The sequence below is a fragment of the Myiozetetes cayanensis genome, unplaced genomic scaffold, assembly GCF_022539395.1.
Source record: "Myiozetetes cayanensis isolate MyiCay16 unplaced genomic scaffold, myiCay2020 scf2-11, whole genome shotgun sequence".
Lineage (NCBI taxonomy): Eukaryota > Metazoa > Chordata > Aves > Passeriformes > Tyrannidae > Myiozetetes > Myiozetetes cayanensis.
Window position 1 is genome coordinate 96436088 of NW_026087411.1, and position 25004 is coordinate 96461091.

The 25004-nt window shown below is 35.5% G+C and overlaps 1 protein-coding gene across 1 annotated transcript in view; it reads right to left on the reverse strand.

The window, feature by feature from the left end:
• PXDN (peroxidasin) overlaps positions 1-25004 on the reverse strand; it is an 88706-nt gene that overhangs the window by 57922 nt on the left and 5780 nt on the right. The window contains exons 2-3 of the mRNA XM_050316112.1: positions 5495-5566; positions 3246-3317 (exon numbers count right to left, since the gene is read on the reverse strand). Coding sequence (XP_050172069.1) covers positions 3246-3317; positions 5495-5566 — 144 coding nt within the window. The remainder of the gene's footprint in view (positions 1-3245; positions 3318-5494; positions 5567-25004) is intronic.

The window sequence follows — 25004 nt, forward strand, 5'->3', positions numbered from 1 at the left end:
TAGCACTTTGGCAAACTTGTAATATATCTTCTACCACTATTTCTTCATTCACCACACACAAGACAGAAGTTGTGTGATCCCCTTTAGTATTTCCAGAACTGACACATTTCATAAAGTCTTTATTACCATTTACCATATGCATATGGCAATACTTTGATGTCTGATTCCTCATCTCTCCATTTCATACTAATTGAACAGGTGTCAATGTTGTTGACAAAGTTAACTTCAGTCTCCATTTCTGTTTTGATCAATTCCTTTGCACTATCTTCTGGTTCACTGCTCTGTAAACACCAAGTACCTTCTCTTTATTTGGAAAGGTTTCTTTAATAGCTAATCTATATTATATATTTTTCCTATCTTCTCCCTAAATTCTTTCTTTTTTCACCTAACTTCATTATTTCCTCTTCTAATCCCGAATCTTCTAGTATTCTACACATTAAAATGTTAGTATGTGTCTACCTTCAATTCCCAATCACATTCTCTCTTGGAGAATAAACTGTTGACTAGAATAAACTAGGGTCAGGAAGGACTATCCTGTCAAGTTTCCACAAATCTACCTGCATCTCTATTTTAAGGTCGAGAAGCCTTATTAAAGAACCATATTACAAAGACTAAGGTATGTGAAATAAAGACTGACAGACAGAAAGGAAGAAAAAAAGTACTCTCTCGGTTTCACAGCAAAACAATAATTACATTTCTTTTTTTCCAGCTTTTAGTATATGAATCCCAAACCAAATTATTACCATAAACAGCACAGCAAAATCACACAAAACTGCTTTTATAACTATCAAAATTTCAATTAGAAAAAGAACAAGATAACAAAAAGTCCAAAAAAGTAAGAGTCAAAATTTGCATGTGAACAATTTTCTTTTTATAATGTAAAGACCAACTTTTACAGTGATAGTTTTTTTAATGCACAGAAAATTGAGAAAATAGCATTACTCTTTGTCAAAATGTGCTCTTCAGACAGATAATTCTGAAAATTGCTCATATATTTATTGCTCATAAAACTAAGCTCAATTTCAGAAAGAAACAGTACAAAAAAGCATTCGAAAATTCTACAGCCTTCAAAATAATTTTGTCTGAAAGCAAATAACTAATGTTCATCAGACATACAGGAATGGGTCTTTAAATCTATTTCTTAAAAATTGGCTATTTTTTAAAAATAAATATGCTGCATTATATTTTATACTTACATAATGTATGTATAACTCTACAGTTGCCAATATTTTATAAATTGTTCTATATTCATATTTACTAATTGTTATAGATTTTATACTTATATCTATTCATATTTTGCTAAGTCAGAGACACTGAGAAATGATAGGTTTTCTAAAATTATTCAGTGAATTGTAAATTTTCAGAACTGCATGCAATCCAGTACATGAATTCTCACAAGAACACAAGTAACATCATGGACCAATGATCTCATTTTATGAAATATGGTAGTACAAGTTTGGTTTGCAAATATCCATAGGATCAGACCATACTAAACCTCAATTACTCCAGATGATTTGACTTTATAATATTACATTCTGAGCAGTATTTCTAGCTTTTGAACAATCCTATTGGGAAAAAGTGGTCTGCTTTGTTCCCTTCATTTCGCAGAATATAGTTAGCACATACTTACTCAGCTAAAACTTTCACTGCTGAACAGTACTGATTTGCTACACTTAAGCCTTCTGTATTGATAACCTGACCAGTACCAGCAACTTTATAACTTTAAGGCTGTACAATTTAAACATTTATATCACAGCCACTGAAATAGGCAAAAAAATCTTAAAGTCTATTTTTGCAAAATGAGGAATGGCTTTAAAGAGCGTTCTATAGTTGAATAGACTATCACATTGAACATTATGTTCAAATTTTCCAAGGAATGACAGGAAAACAAAAAGATCTTACTCTTAACAGTATAGATACTGATAACCATTGCTACATGAAAACTGATCAGAGTTCAGTTATCTCTTTTCACTCTTTCATTGAACTGCACACACTGCATAGTTGAGTTTTATTTCAGTTTTACTTCAGCTAGGTAAAGGCAAGCATGTGAAAACAAAGAACTAATAAGAACCAAGAAGAATCTTTGTACAGTTGCTGACTATGGAATGAAGCTTAGCCATTCTCAGTTAGTAAACCTTATGTACCACACTACCTGATCCACCATACAAACGTATCTTGTAACAAATACAACCATCATGGACTTTAATCATTCACTGGTGACAGTCTGTTCAATATTCTTTTCCCTCCTATTGTATACTGATTAAACAGTGTTATTACTGAAAGACAATATACATAAAAATGAGTCCAGGAAATGTAATCAAACATAACTTGGAAAAACAGGTAATGCGTCTGCACAGATTTATGCCATTTTCTCCCTTCTCCTGCCTCCTTAGAGCTATTCAGGCTGCATTCTTGAAAACTATATGGAAAATTAAGCTTCTGAATTGTTTCCAAAGCAATATAATCCCCATGTGACCATTTTTTTTCTGTACCTCATTCAAGTAATGATCAATCAATACTCCAAGACAATGGAGTGAAACTTTTCTAAATGACAGCACATAAGGCGGACTCTGGAGCTGAGGATCCATGACAGCTCACTATGCAGCTTTAGTCTATTATACAGATAAAAATAACATTTTTGACACCTTTTGTTTATTCAGATAATTAATACACTTGGTATGTTTGTTAAAAATGGGAGAAGTTATTCTTAAAATATACAGGTTGATGGAAGACATAGAACTTACACCAAATCATATAGGTACTCTTGTATTTTGGGTTTGACTGAATATTTCACTTATGAATTTACTGCATTTAGTGAACAATTTAGGAATAGTTAAAAAAGATCATGTAAGCTTCTGCAGACACAAGTCTTGGACTAGCTGTTTTTAAACCACTTTTCAAAACACAAACTTAAAAAGTACCTGAGTGAAGACTTCAGTGAACCCTTAACAAAGTGGTTTCCTAAGCATTTCAACATACTCCTTTTTAATAATCTTTTAAGTTGCATAAACAGCAATTATTAAGTCCTTTAAAATGTGTTGCCTACAGATATCAGCCTTTTACTAGCAACTACTTAGAGAAACACAGTTGTCCCCACCCCACAAATTAATTTCACAGATTTTCAGTGTTGTGTATCTCCTGATTTAGTGAGTCAGAAAAAACTTTACAATCTCAGATTAAAAAACTTTCCCACTGAAGAAGCTCAGTTACACATTGATGCAGGAAGTGACATTCATTTAACTTACAGATATTTCAGATTTTCAAGGTCTTCAAATGCCCCACTAGGTATTCTTTTGATTTGATTGTTGTTTAGAAGCCTACAAAAAGAAATAAAGAGCCATTTATTTTTAACATACAGAAACACTAGGGGGGAAAATGTATAAAAGCAGGTGCAATGTAGTATTAAATGGAAAATGTTTTTCCCCCTAACAGCAACCATTAGAGGAAAAAGAGTTATGTGCTTAGAGCTGCTCAGCCACTATCTTGAAGGTGAAAACTGAAAAAATTAAACTTAAAAAAAAAAAGAAAAACAAACACCAAAAAACCAAAACAACAAACCACCAACATAAAAATATCAAAATCAAAAAAAAAAACCCACAACAAACAAGAAAAAAATACAACAAACAAAACTAACAAAACAAACCACACACAACTGAAATAATGTGGCTTTCTGCAGGTATCTGAGATGTAGATGAACAGTGAAAAAAACTTGGTCTCAAGTCTCTACATCAGTTTGAAATAGATAAAAATGATTTTGGCAAAGATTTGCCATTAGTGGGTGCATTAAAGTGACTTTTTCTAGATGCTTCTTAGTAGTATCTTGTTTACTGGGCTCTTTACATCTTACAGGAACACAACTGTCTGTATGCACAGATTTGCACTCATTCCTCATGTAGTGGTTTTATGAAGAGAAAGGAATTCAAACTTAACATATTCTCTCTTTATTTGGGCCTTATGGATCTCAGATCAGTGAACTGGACAGTTAAAACTTGAGGCTGAATATCTGAAAGAAATTGTAATTCAAAACTGGGGATCAACTGCAAACAGAGGTATGATCAAAGGAGACTGGTAGTAGAGATAGCTAGTAAAAACATCTTGGCAGCACAGATTTGGACAATACACATTTTGGGGAAAGTCCTATAATTACTTCTGGTGTGAACATAAAGTACAAGATGTCTAAATACATTTGTTGTTATGTGCCTGCAGATATAATAGGGATCCAGAGCTCACTGATATCACTACTGCCTTTCAGTTCACACACTACTTGTGTTCTAGGAAACAGTCACATTAGCAATCATAAGTTATGTACATTTAAAAGTAAAAATAACTGTAAATCTTAACTCCTCCTGCCTTTTAATGTATTAAAGAAGAGAAACATGCATTCATTTGTTTCAAAAGTGACATCTGAAGGAGATACAATGTTAAAACTATAATACACATACTATTTGTATTATTGGTCATAAAAGGTCTTTTAGAAAACACAGATTTTTCTTCACAATCATATGTGACAACAAAGATATCCATAAAAGGCAACGCAGTAGGGACAAAATCTTCCAAATCTTGCCAGTCCTGGTAAGCACATTAGAATAGGAAGTTCAAAACATTAGGAGGTGCTCCAGACACCAGAGCTGAGGCTCCTGCAGCCCGTGGTGCAGACCAGGGTGGAGCAGCTGTGCCCCTGCAGCCCATGGAGGAGACCCACGCCAGAGCAGGTGGATGCATGAAGGAGGCTGTGACCCCATGGGAGTCCCATGTCCTTGCAGGGCCCTGCTGACCCGTGGAGAGTAGAGCCCATGCTGGAGCAGGTTTTCCTGGTAGGATTTGTGGCCCTGCAGGGGACCCATGCTGAAGCAACCTGTGCCCAAGTGGCAGCAGTTTTGTGAAGAACTATTGCCCGTGGGATGGACCCACGCTGGAGAAATTCATTAAGGACTGTCTCCCACAGGAGACACGTGGAGCAGGGGAAGGACTCCTTTCCCTGAGCAGTGGCAGAAATAACCTGTGAGGAACTGAACATAACTCCCATTACCTGTCTCCCTGCGCCAGTGTGGGCGAGAAGGTAGAACTTGGGAAGGAGGAAGGCGTGGAGGGATGGTGGTTTTTTAAGATTTATTTTACTTCTCATTCTCCTGCTCTGATTCTGTTACTAATAAATTTAATTAATATTGACTCCCATTTTGACTCTATTTTTGTCTGTGACAGAAATCAGTGAGTGATCTCTCCTGGTCCTTATCTCAACTCATGAACCCTTCGTTATATTTCTCTCTTCTCTGCCCGGTTGCAAAGGGGAGTGATAAAGCGGTTTTGGTGGGTACCTGGCATGCAGCCAGGTCAACCCATCACATGGTCCTAAGCCTTCTCTCACCTGTGTAAATACTAGAGTTCAAATTTATGAGACTACTTACCTGGGATAAGTGAGAAAATATGACACATTAACAAATTAATCATATTAAATCAAAAGGGGAAAGGGTCTCAAGGTTGAAAAAGAACTTACAGTGTGTTCAGGTTTTTAAGTCGTCTAAACTCTCCAGGCTGGATTTCTTTAATCCTATTAAATCTTAGGTCTCTGCAGAATAAAAAAAAAGAAGAATCATGTTATTAAAAACACTATATATTTTTCCATAGGAAAAACTGAACTAAGCACCAGTCTTTTGTGATGACTATGACCAACCTCTGTCCATAAACCATAGCTTTTGACCAAAGCAAAACAAATCCAAATGCTGTTTGACAAGTTTAAGTAGAGGACTGACCAAATCCAGCCTCAGCAGACAATGCTGAAAGCTGTATCTAAGTTAAATGTGTGGTCACAAAGCATGTTCTCTTCCACAGTGAAGCAACTTGTAATGGACTGCTGAGTTCTAGTTCACTAAGTTGAATTGTCTCTGTATTTTAATAGCTGCTTGTAAAAAACACAGTAAATAAAAATGCTTATAAATAAACAGATATAGAAAAATTTGGATCAGAAAAGAACTTGGTTAAAAAAAAAAAAAAGACAGCTTTCAAGACTTTTAAGCTACTCAATTCTTCAGTTTTGAGTAAGGAGTCTTAAGTGCCTTATGTTGTCCTGCTTTTAAAACTTATAAACCCAGCTGCCAGAAGCTAGCTATTTCCTTATTTAATTTTACTGTCTATAAGTTTTTTCAATGTTTTTCCATCTTCAGTTTCCCATTAGACCTATAGCTTAATGACAAATTCTCCAAGAAGAAGGAAACCAATTTCTCAAGCAAAGTGTTGCAGAGTGAGCACGGACAGGGAGCGAGGTGGCAGCAGTGCAGGGATGTGGGGAAACACCACAGCTGTGCCAGTCTCACACCTCTCTTCTGCTGAGAGCAGGCAGCAGTGCTTTCCACCTCTGCCCATCTCCTGTTCTTCCATGACTCCAAGCCTGGCTGTTGTATTCCCAGCAGCTCAGAAACTGATTTAACCAACTTGTCGGGACCAGCAACAACCCCATGCAAAAAAAGCCCAGAAAACAATTTTCTGCCTGATAAGCAAAATGAACAAGCTTCCTGGGAGAGCACCCAGGTGAGAGAGGGACTACAGGACCAGGGGAAAGGAAACAGGGCAACAGGTCTGTCCTCTTCCCCAGCAGCAGACCAAGGACAGCAGGACCTTTTGCCCTTCTCATATGAAGTTGTTAAAAACTAAGTAACACATCCTGTTTGAAACTCTACCCATTTATTTTCATTATACACAAAGGTATTAAAAAAAGTTTTAAAAAAAGTTATAAATAAGTTATAAAACACAGCACACAAAATTTCCCTAGATCACAATACATTTGGTGTCTGTAAGTAAAATTAGTTACAAAGATTAAATATATGTTTTATTTAAAGCTAGTACTACAATTACATTAAAATTGGAGAAAAAAACCCCAATGTTAACCTTACTGTATAAACATAAATGTATAAATACGATTTTGGTACATTCTTTCAAAGAGGAGTTTCTTCTTCAAAGGAATTAAGATTTCTAAGTGTTCACTCAAAGCATTTTCATTAATTTTCAGCATAAAATTCCACCAAGAGTGAGGCAGTTCATAAATAAAGAATGTACAATCTCTTTTGTTCTCAAAATTAATATAATTATACTTTATGAGGTATTTCTTGTACACAGAAGAGTTGTTAAGTCATAACCAGTATAGATTTCTTAAGAAGAAATTCTGTCATAACTGCGATAATCTCCTTACATAACAAGATAGTAAGACAAGTGGAAAAAGGAAATAGAGTTTACATTGCATACATTAGTTTAAAGGATTTAATACAGACAATTCACATAAACTAAGCAAAGAAATACAGTTTAGAGGAAATCTCTGTAAACTAAGTGTTCAATTTATAGGGAAAAAGATAGGCAAAGACTATTTATTGAAGTGAAAGGTTGCATCAAATAGAACTGGGCAGAAATCTGCCATGAGGTAATAAATATTTTAAGACAAGGTTGGTAGAAGAAAAAATAAGCTTATGAATTTGGAATGGTTGCAAATATTCCCACTGTTTGAGATTAGAAACAAATCTGAAGTTATAAATCCTCGAGAAGTGGGAATAACTAACTGTACAGCAATAAGACAGGGAAGAATACAAAGCCACCAGTTCTTGCAAAGCCAATTAAAGGTTCAGTAGAAGACAGGAAAAAAAAATAAAATCTCAGTCATCTCTGCAATACCATCACAGGAAAAAAAAAACCCAAACATTCCATACTACCATTTCTCAGGCTTGGAATGTCATCCTTCCATGGCACAAACATATCCAGCTCCTGATAACAGAATGCATTTCAGGGAACTTCAGAAGAGTTCAGAGCAAAAGCCCAACAGTAACCAGAAACATCCCCTTGCAGAGTGAATGAAAGGAATGAGGCCTGTGTTAGAGTGAAAAATGAGTATGGGCAGCTCAAGCAGGTTATTATGGTGCAGATCTTCAAAGGCATTTTGTGTTGTTAAAATAATGTGTAGTCAAACAGCATAATTAGGTTTTTCAACCCTTTTTTCCTGACTAGCTCCTGGTCAACCATACTGCCACATGACTTGCACTCACAAAAGCCTGTTCCCTGCCCACTCATTTCTCTTTCACCTTTTTCATGGTTCCCCATATTGCTCTTACAAACTGACTGTATCCTAGCTGGATGCTGTGCAGACTGAGAGGGTCTTCCCCAGTTGCTGACTGTCATTTTTTCCCCTTCTTAACCTCTAAATAGTAAATGAAACAACCAATTAATGAAATGCAAACACCTATGATGATGGCATGAGGTTTTAGGGTATGTAACAACTTTTCCAGAATAACCCAAAGCTAAATGCCATGCATTTGGCTTCTCAAATAAAAATCTAGTACACCTAACTCTTAATTCAGATTGTCTCCTTTATTATGTGTTTCAAAGTGAAAATATTTACTCCTTAGAATTACAGCTGAACAGCATAATTCAAGCTGAAAAATACACATCAGCCATACAGACTTCCATAGAAGCTAAGCCCATCTCTTTGAAGTATTATGTCTTTCCTGAATAATACAAACCTAACATGTCCATGATAACTGGTAAACTGAACACTCTCAGGATTATTTTCCTGGCTTCACATCATCTGCTCTGTGCTAATCCATGGAGCACAACCAGGAAATGTTCGGCAGAGCACAAGGCTGCGTGGGCCAAGAACGTGCCAGGGAGCATGCAGTCAATTTAGCAACTGGATGCCCCTGAGATTCACATTCCAGCACCTAGGAATGGCTGGAGTCCCACAGCACTGCAAACAACCGTGGGTCAGGGCATGTGCCAAGCAGTACACAGCAAATGTGTGCACACACAGCTGCTTTGCAGGCTTCCTATGCACCATTACGTGAACAAGGTTGTATGAAAATCTGTAAGATCCAGATGTATGGCATATAAATAAATGCAATATTTGTGTATTTTCTTTTGTGTCACAAAGCAAATGAGAACTGTGCTGCAGACACTTTTTGTCTGAATGAAAATTAATTCTGTTCTGAATAAATTCTTTATCTGAACTAATTGCATCCATTTTTCCCCTCCTTAGAATGTCCATTCTTAACTACTTCCAATTTATCATTGCAAATTGACTTCTAACAATAATGTTATTTAATTAAACACAGTGAAAACTTCTAAATATATAAATACCATAAACCTTCATGCAGCTATTACTGTCCAATAAGATCCAACACTCCCATGGCAGCTCCTGGTACTCCAAGACACCCTGTTTAAAGCTCGCACTGACAGTGTGCAGTAATGAAAGTTGTAGGCTCTCTGTTAACACATCCTGATGGGGCAAGGCAATATTAAGGCATATGAATTCATTGCAAGTTTACAAAATAATATTTTATGAAAACTAAAGGCCATAATAAATATTTGGAATTTGACAATCACACAGGGTAAACACCAAACAATACAACTTTCAAATACATTGACTTAAACATCAAGAAACTTACAAGAAAAGTCAGTTAAAGAATTTTCATATCACTCTGTTTGAAATACAGGAATCCCTGTGAGAGAAGAGATTGTTTTTCCTCAGATCAAACCATGCATTGAAACTAAAACGAACTTTTTTATATAGAATGCCTTAAGCAAAGTTTTCCTTCATTCTTTTGTTTTCTAATTATTGCAAAACAACATACAGGGTGGAAAAGTAAGACTTTTAATTTACTTGCTTTTATAAAAGATTCAACTTCATGTACTTAAATAATCTTAATTCAGATACCTTTTTGCATATGTTTGACTTTGAAAGATTCTGTTGCTTCATCAGACTCAGAAAAATCATGAACTATTCTGAATCAAATGAATTTGATGTGGGGCTACCAAGACAATGTTGCATGACCTTGTCATGCACTTCAAAAGTGTATATTTACTTGTATCATATTGTGGATACTCAACACCAAAACTGGTCACACGCAGTCATCACCCCATTGATGATGACCTATTTGATGGCAAACAGTCCTTAGTCAGCTGCTACTATAAAAGGTGTTGTCCTAAGCTGGGCAAATGGAGAAATTCCTTATGAAGAACTGCTGGAGCAGCAGCAGGAAAGACACCAGGGCTTCTCCTCTGCTTGCTGCACCCCAGACATGTCCTTTTCGTCTCTGCCTACAAACTGGGCACCCTGCCATTTGGAGGATGTCCCTGAGATCCCTCCATTGCTAGAGGGAGTATACAAAAAAAGGCTTTAATTTTTTCAATTTCTGTCTGTGTCAGAAAAAAAAAAATCATCATGACGCAAACCCATTATACCAAGATCTTTAATTTAAAAAAGTAAAAGTAAAACCAAAATACAACATGTTAAGCTACTGCTTGTTCCATAGTTATGTCTCTCTATATATAATTAGCCAATTGTAACATGGATAAAGAAACTATTTCAAAACATTTATTTTGGGAGATAGTGTACATATGCAAAGCATACTGGCAGGGCATTTACAAAAACCTCTTTCTGCATGTCATATACATCTGACAGAAACACTGCAATTACAGAGATTTCAAATCTAGTACCACAATTAAATTATTCTTGTCATTTTTAAGGACTATTTAAGTTTTTTATTGTACACAGTTGACGAACGTTGAAGGTGGATAGGGAGGGGGAACCCCAGGCAAGAGGCTTCCTTTTACCCCTAGCTCCGGGGGGAGCGGTGCTCCCTTCCCCTCCTCCCATCATGTGGCGTCCCATGGCTCTCACAGAGTCCACAGGACACGGCAGCTTCAGGCAGGGAGCAGGCAGAGAGAGCTTTATTGTTCTGGTAACTGCTTAAGTACCTTTTGGGAGGATTACAATGTGACCATTGGGAGTCCAGGAGGTCTTACAAACCAACCAATTACAAGAAAGGGTTAACAACCAATAGATAGATGAGCTTTTGGTTGTCTCTTAGACATTCCAAAGGTACAGGTAAGAGGGAGGAAACCTGGGAAGGAGAAAGGTTTACACAAAGAGTTACAAGGCCATTTTGGGAGCATGTTCACTTTAAACAACATTACAACTTCTACATCAAAGTTACCCCAACACACAGTCTTCTATGAGTTAATTCTAGTGCACTTAAATCCGATTGTAAAAGCTTTCAGTACATTAAACAAAATATTTCATAAGAGCAAAGACAGACAAAAACATTCGGAATTTGAGTTATCCTTTTCCATCTTCCTGCCTACAGGATGGAAATGAAAGCAAAAATATAACTCATTTTATTTAAGGCTCATTTGTTAGAGTATAACAAGATTTACAAAATGTAATATGAGAAAAGAGTTTCCAACTTTAGCAGACTAGAATCATCAACATACCTCCAAAGTCTTAGACTAAAGTAAGGGAGATAACTTTGTCTGCTTTGGACCCTTTTTTTTTTCTATTATTGAGAGGAGAACTCTATATGTAAAAGGAAAATTTTAGGCACAATGTTTAATTTCATCTTCTGTTTATAGCCCTCCTGATATTGACAGAGACCAATGATAAAATAGACTATTGACCATATTTCCTTTTCAAATTAAAGAATAATTTTTTCATAATTTTTCACATTTATTTGTTACTGTTTTTACTCTTGAGGCTGAGGAGGACACACAGCTAGTCTAATCAAGCATTCATTATTTGTACTAGCCCCAAACAATTTGTTGACATAAAACTATCTTACTTAATACTTTTGGGTAGACCTACTATTTCACATCACGGGTACTTCCCAGCTTCAGAAGATCCCTTTAATCATTCCTTAATCTCCCAGTCTCTGTTGTTTTTCTTGTCACAAAAATAAAAATATCCTGTGACTTTGCTTAATAATGTTAAATGCAAACAAGAAAACAGCCTAAACACTAAGTTACACTTACACTTGTTATATTTGCTCTGGGGACTATTTACCATCATATTCCTTTCAGGTATCCCAGATTAAAGATCACACATTCACATGTTCATGCTAAGAAACACTACATGGAGAGCAAGTGAAACAAAAATAATTTTAAAAAGTCCTAGGTCTTCCAAGAGTCTCCAAAAACAGTATCTTTCAATATGGAATAAAGCCAAGGCATCAGATTTACCATTGGCAAACTAGAACAATGCATTTTAACTCAAGTTTGGAGATCCACATTTGTATTAGCCTATCATGTGGAAAGCATCTGACTTCATAGTTCAAATTGAAAGTATTTGTGTATCTGTTACCTTTGGACATGAAAAAGGCAATGTGGATGAAATCAGCTTAGTCTGATGTTTCAAACATGATGTTGACGCATTAATGACTTCTCTTATCAATCTTCATTTAAAAGCAAAATACTGAAGCGTCTACCAATGAAATCAAAGCCCAATTTTTACTAGCACTGAAGGTAAGTATCTTATTATTTTGTTTCAAGGGCTAACCAGTATTGATTTAGGATATGAATGAACTTAAATTCAGATATTTCCTCAGCTAAGTAAAACCACCACAGCAGCAAAATGGAAATATCTGAAAGGACACTGCTATCTTAAATATCTTAAAAACTGAAAGGTTCTCAAATGCCTGACCTCTGGTTCAAAAGTAGGCATTTTTAAAAGATCCAGTGAAAACTATTTAATGCTAAACCTCTTTCTCTACATGTGATCATAAAGCATATGGTAATATAATCTTCATTACTTTAATTTGACAAATTAAAAGTAGGTGGTGGCAAAAAAACCACAAATTTGAAATTATGGATTTCTCGTCATAACTTTCTAATATTGAGAGATATATTGAGTCTGAAAAAAGATGGTTATGCGAAAAACAAAGCACACATTTATCATATTGATCTGTAAGGCTTATCATGAAATGCTGATTCAACTAGAAGTGACAAAACAGAAAAATATCAATTCCTTCATCTGTGTGATACATACTGGATCTGGAAAAAAAAAAGTATAAACTAGCTAATCTCATTTTCCTTAAAAAAAAAAAAAGGGAGCAATTTAATACATAAATATTAGATTTGTAGATCTATTAGATCTAATAGGTTAAATTAATAATTTAAATTAAAGAATGACTATCATTTGCCTGGTTCTCTTCAGATATTTTAATAAGGTAGGAATTGTCATAACTGGATCACTTTACCATTGCTAAGTTCAAAAGAACAAAATAAGACCCATTTTTTTTCCTAACCATTGAAGATTATTTACTACCCAGCAGAAAAAAATCTATACCATAAACACCAAACTGCTATGTTTCTGAACACAGAACAAAAGATGTGCAAATGCCAGCAAGGCTACATTGCTTATGTCTACTTTATTCTTATTCTTTTTTTATTCAAGGTCATCCCAGCAGGAAATGAAAAACAGCCATCAGCATAGTAAAAACATTCAAACAGAGCAGAGCATGAAAATTGCACAAAAGAGGTTATATAATCAAGTCAGTGGAGTAACTGGATGATGTCAATGGCACTTTAATGCTGCTTTAACTACTGCCCTGTAAAAAATGTGTCACTTTGTTGAACAAACAAAGACAGAGCCACCACTTAAAAAATAAAACCAAACCCCACTTGCAGCTATAGCAATACTTATAGTAATCCTCCCTGCTAGTAGTGTAACATGTTAGAATACCAGAGGAACCAAGATTTTTTTTTTTTGCCTCGTTTTAAGATTTAGCCCTAGTGCTTCCTTTACAAACAAAATTATATTGTTGTCTATTTTTTTGGAAATTCATTTTCTGGATTAATTCTTCCACAGCCTAATTACTAGACACAATATGTGATTTGTTCTAATTTGCATTGAGATTATTTTTGTTATCAGTACATCATCATGCATAACATAAAATAAAGCCACTGCATTTTTAGATGGGAAACTAAAACATTACTCTTACATGGTGAGGGGATATCACAGTCCATAATATTTAGTATATTGTTATTTTAGTAACAAAAGTAAACAGTAGGATGGTAAAAATATTGAAATCTGTAGAGCAGGACGCAGGACATTTGGTAGTACTCATCTTGATCATAAAATCATGAAAATGGTTATGATAAGAAAATTTAGACATTATAAAGTCTGGAAAATCTATCAATTTTCTAATTAAAATAATACCTGATTTGCACAGATACGTAAGATTTGTTGTAAGGGGCTTTGAGTTCACAAGACTTAACAACTGTATTTTATCAGGTATGGCTTTGGTGAATTGAGAGCTTATGATATATCCTTCTCCAAAAACTAAGGATTTGTTTTAACGAACAATTATTTTGCAACTAGAGTTGAAAGGAAAACATTTAAATGTGAACTCTATGAAATGCAATATGGTATTGTCTTACTAAGTCTGCAGATCCCTCTGCTGCCCTTGTTGCCAACTTTTCCTGCCACCTAATGCAGTGCCATTAATAGGACTCAAGTGGGATTTGCTAGTTCAAAGTTTTAGGTCTTTTACCTGTCAAGAATTATTCATGGAAATTTTACCCTGGTATGATCATGGCTCTTTGTCTCACCCACCTTCAGAGTACTCTAAAATCCATAATGCTCCAAAATCCATACAGAAATACCATATTATGAAATTAGAAATTGTGTTTTATAACCATTTCTAATTCTCATGCTATCTTAAAAAAGCCCCCACCAAACAACAAAACAAAAAAAAGAAACCACACAACTAAACCTGCTCCTTTTAACAGCATGAATAGAATTCAAAGAAATTCTGCAGTCTGAGAAATAACAAGAAAAGGCAAAATCTGTCTTTATTCCTCTCAGGGGGATCTATTGCTAAAACCAAACTAAACAGCTGATGACAGCACAGCCATATGTTTCATTACTGATTATTTTTCACAGAAATATCCATGGGAAAGAGTTGTTTTCTTGTCTTGCATTTGTGCCATCCCCAATAAAATAGAGCACAACAGCTGAGCCTGAGTGCTGTCCTAACACAAATACATGATGGTTAAAGTCTTGGATCAAGCAAAGCATGAACTAATGGTTGGCATAGTCTGTGTTGTAAAGAGCTATGATACACTGAAATATTTTTATGAGGATTAGTGACAGTTGGAGGTCCAAACTTTTCTTGGTTTCCCTCTTAATATTTATTTTTTCAACTGCACTTTTAAATAAAAAAATTAATTTCTCCTCCATAGTAGGCTAAAAAAGCAAAAAGGGAAGCTGACTAGTTTGTGGCATACCATGAACCATTGACACAAATGCACTAACTGTTTTGTTTGGGTTTGAAGTTAACAGCCCTGAGAATTACTATTGTGAAAAATCCCACAGAAATTCTGCTTTTATGCTATGGTAAAAAATTAGTCTTTTTCTCCTCCCATTTACCACTCTGTAAAATAAATAATGTTTCTGCACTTCTCTGTCTCACAGGGATGCTTAAGTCTAAACTCTATATCCATGAAATACTAATATTCTCAGAGGACAGAACTGAAAGCCAAAAAGAAACTTTATCATCCCTGACCTCTCACACAAGACAAATCACACAACAATAGAGAAATTCTTGTCTTGAGGCAGTTATTGCTATCAGAGCTGGATGATTCCTTTGAGAAAAATATAAAACTGTGATTCAAAAAACCATTAATCAATGACTGGCAAGTCATTCTAGTAGATAACTATATTCACTGTTAAAAATGGGATAGTCTCACCCTGCTCCAAACTTCCAGCTTGAACATGTTTGTCTTCAGTTTCTGCTCACTAGAAATAAGCAGCTTTAAGTCAGGAATACCACCAACCATTTTTCTTAAAACAAGTCAAAACACTGAAGGTGATACTTTTTTTGCAGCAGTAGCAGTTCTTAAAAGATGCAACAATAAATAAATCCATCATAAAACTTCAAATATGTGTGGGCAGAAAAATATACTCACAACTCTGTTATTATTCTGATTTTGCTCTATAGCAATTAGTTCTTTCTCTTTTTACTGCCAGGAAAATAGGTGCAGTGGCAATGCAAGCAAATGAGTGTACATATTCACAATGAAAAATACACACTGATAGAGAAGAATCACCTGTGCTTTACCAGAGTGCCTTAAGCTTCCTTCTAGTTCTGACATACCAGCACTTTTCACATAGGAGTACCCAGCTGGGTACCCACTACGCTGGGCAAATGGTGTTAGTGGAGAGCTGAGGGCAATGAGCTCTCAGCAACATAAGCTCCTAAAGCTGAAAACAGGGATAAGAGCGAGGGCTAGGAAAGAAGTAATAAACTCGGCAGTAAACTAATATTCTAGTATATAAATGTGGTTTCCCTGTAATCACAGTTTTAGGGACTTTTCTTTCCTTGGGGCAGGTAGCCTCTTTGATGCAGTGCATGTGAGCTTGCATTATATTTATTATACCAATAAATAAATAACAGTATCTACCATCTCTGTGACCTTACTAAAGAATGCCCATTTTGTCTCCTTCAATTCAAAAACAAGTTTTGCAATACAGGATCAACATCAAGCCAAAGAATATGGAAAATTGAAGGAATTACTGTATGTAAATATAACATCTAAATTTGACTCAAAAGCCCTTATTCACTGTAAATCTACATGTCACTCTTCCCCCTACACTAGGCAGATTCTGTCAGAATGTATTTCCAACAATTATGTAATTCTCAGTTATTTCCAATATGGTGATAGTTATACTAGATTCAAACACAGACTTAGAGATGGTGTTAGAATTTATCTGGATAGTTGTTCTACTAGAAATGCGAAGAACATTTTACTGTTAATATGGAAAGCACTATTGGCTTGCATAGAGAGTAAGAACAAAAATTCAAGTAGTCTATCATTTGGCAGTAGATTGGCTTCTTGGTTTCAGACAAAATGACAGTTCTTCCTTCCACTTCACAGGAAAATCCCAGGTCACCTCACTGAAAAAGCTGCAGACCTTGGAATCGTATTTTATTTTCTGCTTCCTGAGGTTAAGGACAGGCTGCAAGAGCAGATAAGTTAACTAGATTCTTACTCTGCCTCCAACTCCTCCTGCTCCTGGCAAAGCAAGCTCAGTAGAACAGGGAGTGACAGGGCTATGTTAGGACTCCCCTGATATTTATCTCCTCATTTCTCAGGAGTGCAGACAGCCTCAGGGCAGGCCACTGGGCGTTACTGTCTCTCGGGACAAGTTGTTTTCTCCCTGTAAAGAGCAATGCAAGTGGCTACCAGAAAACATTCAACCTTAAAGCACCCATCTGAATGACATTCAGGGAAGGGAATCTCTGGCAACAGTGATTATTCCTTCCCTTTTCTTAAGTCAAGTCCATCCTCATATAAATATCAAAATTGTAAACAAAAAGCAATTTTGGAGCTACTACTCATCAGGAAACAAGTTACCGTACAGAATGGATCAAGAGAATAATAGAAGATTAACAATAAACATGCTTTATATATTTTTATTATGTTCCATAACTTGAATCAATCAACACCCATCTCCTTTTACCTCACATTGCAAAAGTAGAGCTGAACTAAAGAATATCCCTACAAATTCTTCCCCTGCACATTTTTCTTCTTTCTCTACCTAGATTAAATTGACTGACCAGCTTAAAAAAAGAAAAGGTTAGAAAACTGGATTGCTGCAAATTATGGATGAGTCTGAAATTTCCAAAATAAGTGTTACTAGTCTCGTGTTTGTTACTTATTTTAAATTCCAGTGGCTCCAGGAGATCACATATATTTTGCTTTAAGTCACCCTCTTGCACCCTCTTGCTAGCAGTTCTGATATTGGCAGCATTACAACAACAATCAATTAGAAATCTCACTTTTTAATATCTCTGTAATTATTTCATCGTATTGACACAATACTAAAGATACCAGAAAAAAAAAGTATGTAACACTTGTAGACAGAAAAATGGTTTTACACACTTACATACTATTAAGGCAAAAAAGTTCATTTCTGAATAAAAGACAAGAGAATTCTGTACAGTCTTCACATTTTAATGCCATTTTTAAAGTTATGCTTCAATCTGATTTTTCCATTTTGATCACGTTTCAACTTAGATCCTTGCTTTCATCACCCTGTACAAACTAGCTATGACCCAGGAAACACACACAGCATTTGGGCCATGTGGACAGCAGCTTCATGTGCTGCCCAGTAACATGTCATAGCTAATGTGGACTCTCAAGGGGTCTTTCCTACTGCTCAAACATAAAGAGCAATGCTTTCAACCAGGTGCGTGTGTAAAAAAAAGGGGAAAGTTCAAACATTTGATTACTCTTGACAAAGTAGAATGAATATACTAGAATTAACTCTAAAATCTTAAATTAAGTACAAACCTGCCTTTGAGGAATATCAGATAGTCTAAAGCATCTACATATTAAACACCTAGCATGACAAGTCAATGGAGGGAACATTAATTAAAAATTAATTTGTGAAAAGTAAAATCGCCAACATTTCTGAAGTAGCGCACTTGCTCTGGTGGGTGGGTGAAGCAGCAGGCCCAGGGAAGCATGAGCAGAGGCTGGTGGCACTTGCATGCCTGGCAAGGAAGAAAAGAAGGGGGCTTCTTCTTCAAGGAGGTCTCAGCAGGGGCATTTACAGTTCTCTGTGTGCCCAAACCTGCCCCTTCAAGCTGTATCACAACTCAGCTTATTTCTTGTCTGAGGGCAGGTCTGGCTTGGCCCAGGGGCAGGTCAGCAGGTTCCCTCAGGAGGGCAGTTCCTCTCCTCCTGCTGCCTGCCAGGCCACCCTCTGTCACCAGGGCTAACACGAGTGGCCACAGACATCACAGGCCATAAAATCTGGGAAAGGATTCAGAGTGAAAACAAATGTTTTTCTCTTGTTTATTTTTCAGCTAACTCTGAGAACTTACTGAGAAGACCAAGGGTAGGAACGAGCAACTACTGTTGGCACCCAGCAGCCAAAAAAAGCCAAGTACCACTCACGGGGCGTTTCTGAGTTGTTTTTAACTGCAAAGAGGTACAATCTCTGTTTTGTAAATTAAAAAAGAAAATTGAAACAAAACAAGCATTCATATATTAAATAGACCAGCTACTTAAATACATTATGCTTGCTATTTTCTTTTAAGATGCAGTCCAAATAGTCAAATAATAAAAAAAACTTTGAGTACTATCTGCAGCCAAAAAATTTAAAAAAATCTGAGTTTCAATAAGTAGATATATCTACTAATTACTTTTCAGCTTTGAATAAAAGATTGTTAGAATGTTTCTGCTACTCAAACCCACATATCTACATGTTTTGGAAGTGTATAAATTAGCAGTACTCCACTTGACTAAGACAACTGCCATATATGCCATATATATGCCCTAAAATCCAGTGAAAAAAGTCTTTCCCAGAAATATGAATCACCAAATTTTAACTTCAACTGAAAAAAAAATCCTCTGGACTCACAGCTAAACTATCATTGCCATAAGAGTGGTCAGAAGTACAAATACACCCTCTGATCCAAAAGCATCAAAATGCCAGTTTATGGCTGGGATTTCCACAAATACTTGAAGAAGAATTTGGGAGGCTGAAGAGTGCAAGCCACAACACCAGCACTTAGCCTCTTAAGTGCAAAAATTTCTATTGGTAAAGTTTTCTCAGACATCAGATGTTGTGCTACTACAGCAGTGCCATGGCTAAAATCTCTCCTGAGAGATTATACACTTGCTCTGGATTCTGGAGGGACAATTCCTTCCCATGTCCAAACCATATGGCTAAAAATGAGGCTGAGCTGAAGGGACATTTTATTTCCCACATAATGAAGCTTTATCACTATGCAGTTAAAAACAATAGATTTTCTGAATGAAAGAGGGACCAATCAAGAAAAACAACCAACCAACCCCACAAATTTTCAACAAGTTTTTCAAATCCTGATGTTATCAGAAATTACTTACATTTGGGTCCAGATCTTAAAAACAATTTATTTGATGGGCATCTACAATCATGTCCAATTATATTCAGAGTTCAAAGTTAAAAAATAAATTACTTGTACTCTAATCATCAGATTCTTTTAAAAGCAATTTTTGTTTACACTGTCCAAAGGATTGACTTGTGAAAAATGAAATATCCTTTCCCAAAAATAAGGATATTTTCAAAATGAAGTCACCCTGCAAAAAACAGTAAGTTAATGAAACATATTTTTTAAAAAGGGAAAAAAAAACAAAACAAAACAAAACAAACAAAAAATCCCAAATAAATAGGATACAAATTCTGTCATAGACAATGTCTGGCAGGCAAGATAGGTACTTGCTGTATGGTAGTACCATTACAAAACAATTCCTTGTGGATATCCACAGGAAAAAAAAAATTGATGAAAGGTAATGAAAAACTCTTACCTAAAGAATCTGGGTTGCACAGCTATCACTGTCTCGTATGTACTGTGGGACTAGTACTAGTTCTTTCTTTGATGAATAAGGGATTATAAACATGTGCCATGGAATTCTAAAACTGGCCTAGATAATATACCTGAGTGTGGGGGCTGCACACACATTATTTGCCTACCTCTTATATCTGTTTTTTAAGTGTTGTTCACATCGCAAGTTCATCAAAGACAGAAAATTTCCCCTGTACTATCTGAGGTGTTTGGTAGTCTCACAGACTTTTTCAAAAGATAGTTCTATCCTGCACCTGTTGATGGATATATATCTTCTGTATAGATATAACCAGTATAACGACTGAGACTGAATGCTGGGGGTTTGGGAGTTTTTTTGTATAAACCTTGCTTTCTGCCACTTAATTACTTTGCCAAACTGTTCAGAAATCTCTAATGAATACTGTGTCTTAGACTGTTTTCACATATTTCTTCTCTTTCCAAATCTTTTATTCAATTATTCACATGCAAGATGTATCCAAAATATTCAAGTGAAATAGAAGGTGTCAAACAGAAAACATCTACTCCAGACAGAACACAAAGCTGACACAGTATAAAACATTTCAGAAAATTCTCATATGATAGTGGGAGGATTAGAGGATTTTCTGGCTAAGTTTTCAAAACTTTTGTTTACTGAATCAAGAAAGATGTTTCAACATGTATCAAAAATTAGAAATTTCAATGATTTAGCTTATTGATGGAGCACTCAGACAAATCCAAAAATTAATATCCTCTATTTTAAAAATTGGTTTAAATAAAGTATAGATGTTTCTATACTAAGGTATTTACAGACCTTTAATAATTGTCTGGTGGCAATTATTTACATTCCTGACAACTATGCCTTCAATCTACAAATAAAACATGTTTCAGCTATACATAAAAGTCTAACTAGTAAACATTTTGATTTTGATTGATTCTACTCCCTACATGGATACTTTGCATTAACTTAAGTTTTTCCCAGTGCAATAAAATTAAATCAGAAAGTTAATTACTTGAATCTGGCCAGAGCAAACCACCTACTCACCTACTCACATAATCAGCTTGCTCTCACTGCTCTTGCAGCCCTGTCGCAGCTCTGCTTTTCTTTTTGCCTGAAGGAAGTCTCTCCTTTTACTGGTACTTTAAATCAAATGCCTAGGCCCTTTTTACTGGAGACTGAGAATATTACCTAAGTCAAAGATCTGAATTTTTAATTCAGTTTATGTCTACAGAAAATAATTTGAATACTCTCACCTCTAAAATTTCTTGGAGAGTTTATCAAAATACCATGAAACCAAAACTTTTTTCTTGAATCCAAATTAGCTATTACCCCAAAGAGTGACAAAATGTCTCTTACAAGACATCCACCTTTGAGAGGCAGCTTCTCAGCAGCAAATTAATTGCTGGGTACTTTTTTATATACATATGCCACAGCATCATGCTGCTGCTCCAGCTTTTTATATTATCTTAGCAGACAATGTAATGTGGCATTTATTTCTGTTTATTTTGAGTTTTGAGTGGCTCACTAGAGTGATCTGTGCACGAGAACACACAATGCCCTACATATTTTTCAAAATATTTTTGAAAATTGGGAAAAAAGCTTTCTTTCCATTAAAAGATTATGAGATATTCATTTACATACTTTATACATTTTAATATTTGTGACTGATTTAATCTGATTATCATGACAATCAATAATTAAATAGAAATGACCATGAGATATCAAATAGTAAAATTTTATATCAAAATGACCAGCCAATGTCTTGTAAAAGTGAAATATGTACCTTCCACAGAGCATGGTGGGCCTTGGAGAGAGGCTATAAACCCTGAAATTAACTGTTTCGAGAAGTCTGCACCGAATTTCATGCTGCTGTGAGCAATCAGGATGCTCACGCTGCCTAGAGATAAATCAAACATACATGGACTCGTTTATTTTAAAATTTTTCTCCAGCAAAGGAAACCAGCAGCAATATGGCTAATAAAATGCTATTACATCCATCAGTCTGGCTAACATATTGCAAAGAACCTGACACTTAGCAGTCATCATCCTGCTTACCAAAAACAGTCATTAGTTAAGTTAACGCTGTGTACCAAGTAATATTTTTTCCTTTTTTAGGCCAGCCAGGCAATGAACGGTCTGTTGTAATAAGTGATTTAACGGGAAAGAATGCTGGAAGAAAATGTTTCCGAAAGATCCGGGGAGTGGCAATTGGAAAGAGAATAAAAAATCTGGAAGTCAGAACAAAAAAGGGAGCAATGTCACAGGCATAAAAACTAATTGGGAGTTAGTACATTTACTCATTGTTTTGCTTAGTAAAACTTGAAAAAACAACTCAGGAAAAAAAGGCAAGAGAGAACACTACCTTGCACAAAACCTCACGCTTTTCATTTTACAAACTTTCACATGGTTCAAGAAGCCATGCCAGGCACTGCACAAACTCATTAATATCCTATCTTTGCTTATCTTTGTAAATACAGATTAAACAAAAAGATATGAAGAGAGTTCACATCAGTCTCTCCCTCGTGTGTCTTTCTCAAGAGTTTGAGAATCTTTGTTTATTGCAATATACATTTTCTGTTTAAAAGAATCACTTGACTCTCGTTAGCAACAGTAATAATGCCATACTAAAAAGAAATCAAATTTGGCAGCATGATAAGCAAGGAAAGGAAAAGGAAACATTTGAGTCATTCTGTTCCAGCTCAGTCAGCTCCCATTGCACCATCTCTATGGATTGTCTTGAAACCCTGCCCACGTATGCAATAATAAAGCCTTTAAAGCTATTTTTGTTTTGTTTTGGTTTTTTTTTCATCAAATCTAAATGGAACAAATGATAAAGACAATTTGGGTCAGTTGTTTCCCCCCCTCTATTGTGTATATATATATATATGTATACAATATGTACAGCATGTGTGTATATATAAGTACATAGACACAAACACATATGCATGTATTTAAAATACTAACTTCTTTTTATACATAAACTTCTCCAAAAAGACAACCAACCATAAATATTTAGATTGTGTGATGTAGATTTTAAATGTCACCCTTATAAATGAAACTTTTTTATAAGTGAACTCTTATCCTATAAAGCTGTAAACCCTTTGGCTATAAAGAGACTCAGCAAGTGTCCAAGTCCAGGAAGAATCAGAAGCCTGGGAATTAGTCATGTATACAAAGCTATGCATAAGTTCACATTTGCAAAATGAGGTCTAAGTATACAAAATATTTGATCACAAAAATAACATATGAAGTGAGGAAAAATTCTGTAAACAAACTACAACTCTGAAAGTTTCAGAAATCTCAATCCCAAAAGAAATAATTGAAAAAATACCATTTTGAGAGCTGCACCAAGACGGAGAAAAATTTAGTTTGTTTTTCAATTGTTCAGAATAGAATTGGAGTCTCAAAACATTAACCTATCATTTTCATTTTACCCACTATGCACAGTAAAATATTCCTGTAAAAGGCCATTTTTTAATTTAAAAACATAAAATATTATGCAATATTACACATAATGCACAATTTCTTTCTTTCTTTTGTTATTTTCTGAATAGTTGTCTCCTATTTTTTCATGTCATAACAGCAATATCAGTTTCTCCTATTATATTATGTTGGTCTCTTTCCACAATTTTCTTCTATCTTCATGCCAAGCTCTGTTCTCTTCTTTACTGGCTGTACTTCCTATTTTTCTTTTCTGCTAGACTTCCAACCTTTTATTTTAAACCTAGTTTATTTACAAGCCAATCCACAAGCATATGTGAGCAGCCTAACATTCATTTAAAAAATAAATGACCAAGTTTTCTGCTGGCTAATGACATGCCCTTGTCATCTCTTCATGAGCACTTACCTCACCTGGGAGAGAAGTCAGTAAGAATAACTCAGAAAATGGAGGAGGTTGGAACATTTCTTAGTCATATTTTTCCCTTTGACATGTGTTTACCACAATTTTAGGTGAGACATACCTCTTCTTATGTCTCAGATCTAGACCCTCCTAATGATGCAAGGGATAGGCATCTCCCTGTTATTTTTCCACCAGCTGCCTTTGGGAATTGGGAGAGGAGTATATTTACTCATGTCCAAGCATCCGTTTCTTACTCTTTCCAATGAGTAATCCCATGTTTGTCTCTGCTAAACAAAAATTTCTTATTCAGTGTCCCTCATGCCCCTAAATTCCCCAAAGCAATGATGAAAACTCATTTAACTCATCATTTTTTTATTATGTTATTATTTGGGAAAACTGAGTAACAACAGAGGCACTGAACCTATCTGTTAACAGAATCAAGAAGATAGAAGAATGTTTAAAACTGCTTTTGAACTGGAGATGTAGACAACAGTATCAAGCAAACCACTGATCTGTATAATCTTTACAGCTTTCTAAAACATTGCAGTAGAAAAAACCGAAAAAATCTTGTGCTGACGACAGCCCAAACTCCTAAGGCTTTCAGAATTAGAAGACAATCTTTTGAAACAGCTATAAAGCAAATACCCTCCACAGATGAGCATACAAAGAGATGTTTGTAGTAAATGGTGAATTTTCCTAGTTGGGGAAGGTCACAGCAGAGTTTCAGAGAGAGCTGTGCTGAGTTCTGCATTGTTCAATTTATTCCTAAGTGGAAGGATGATGAATGACAGAAAAAACAAAGTTTTGCTCACAATACTCATCTATTTAAATAAATTCTGACTTGGAAGTACAGCAGAAGGGCCTCTCAACAGTCCATGAAAGGCTATTAAATGCAGAGCTAATGCATGTATTAATACAAAATAATGTATATGGAGAAACCCAAACTTTACAAATAAAATGGTGGGCCTGGAACTGATCATTACTACTTACACACAAGATCTTAAGCTACCCTTGATTAGTCCCTGGGACAAAAAAAAAA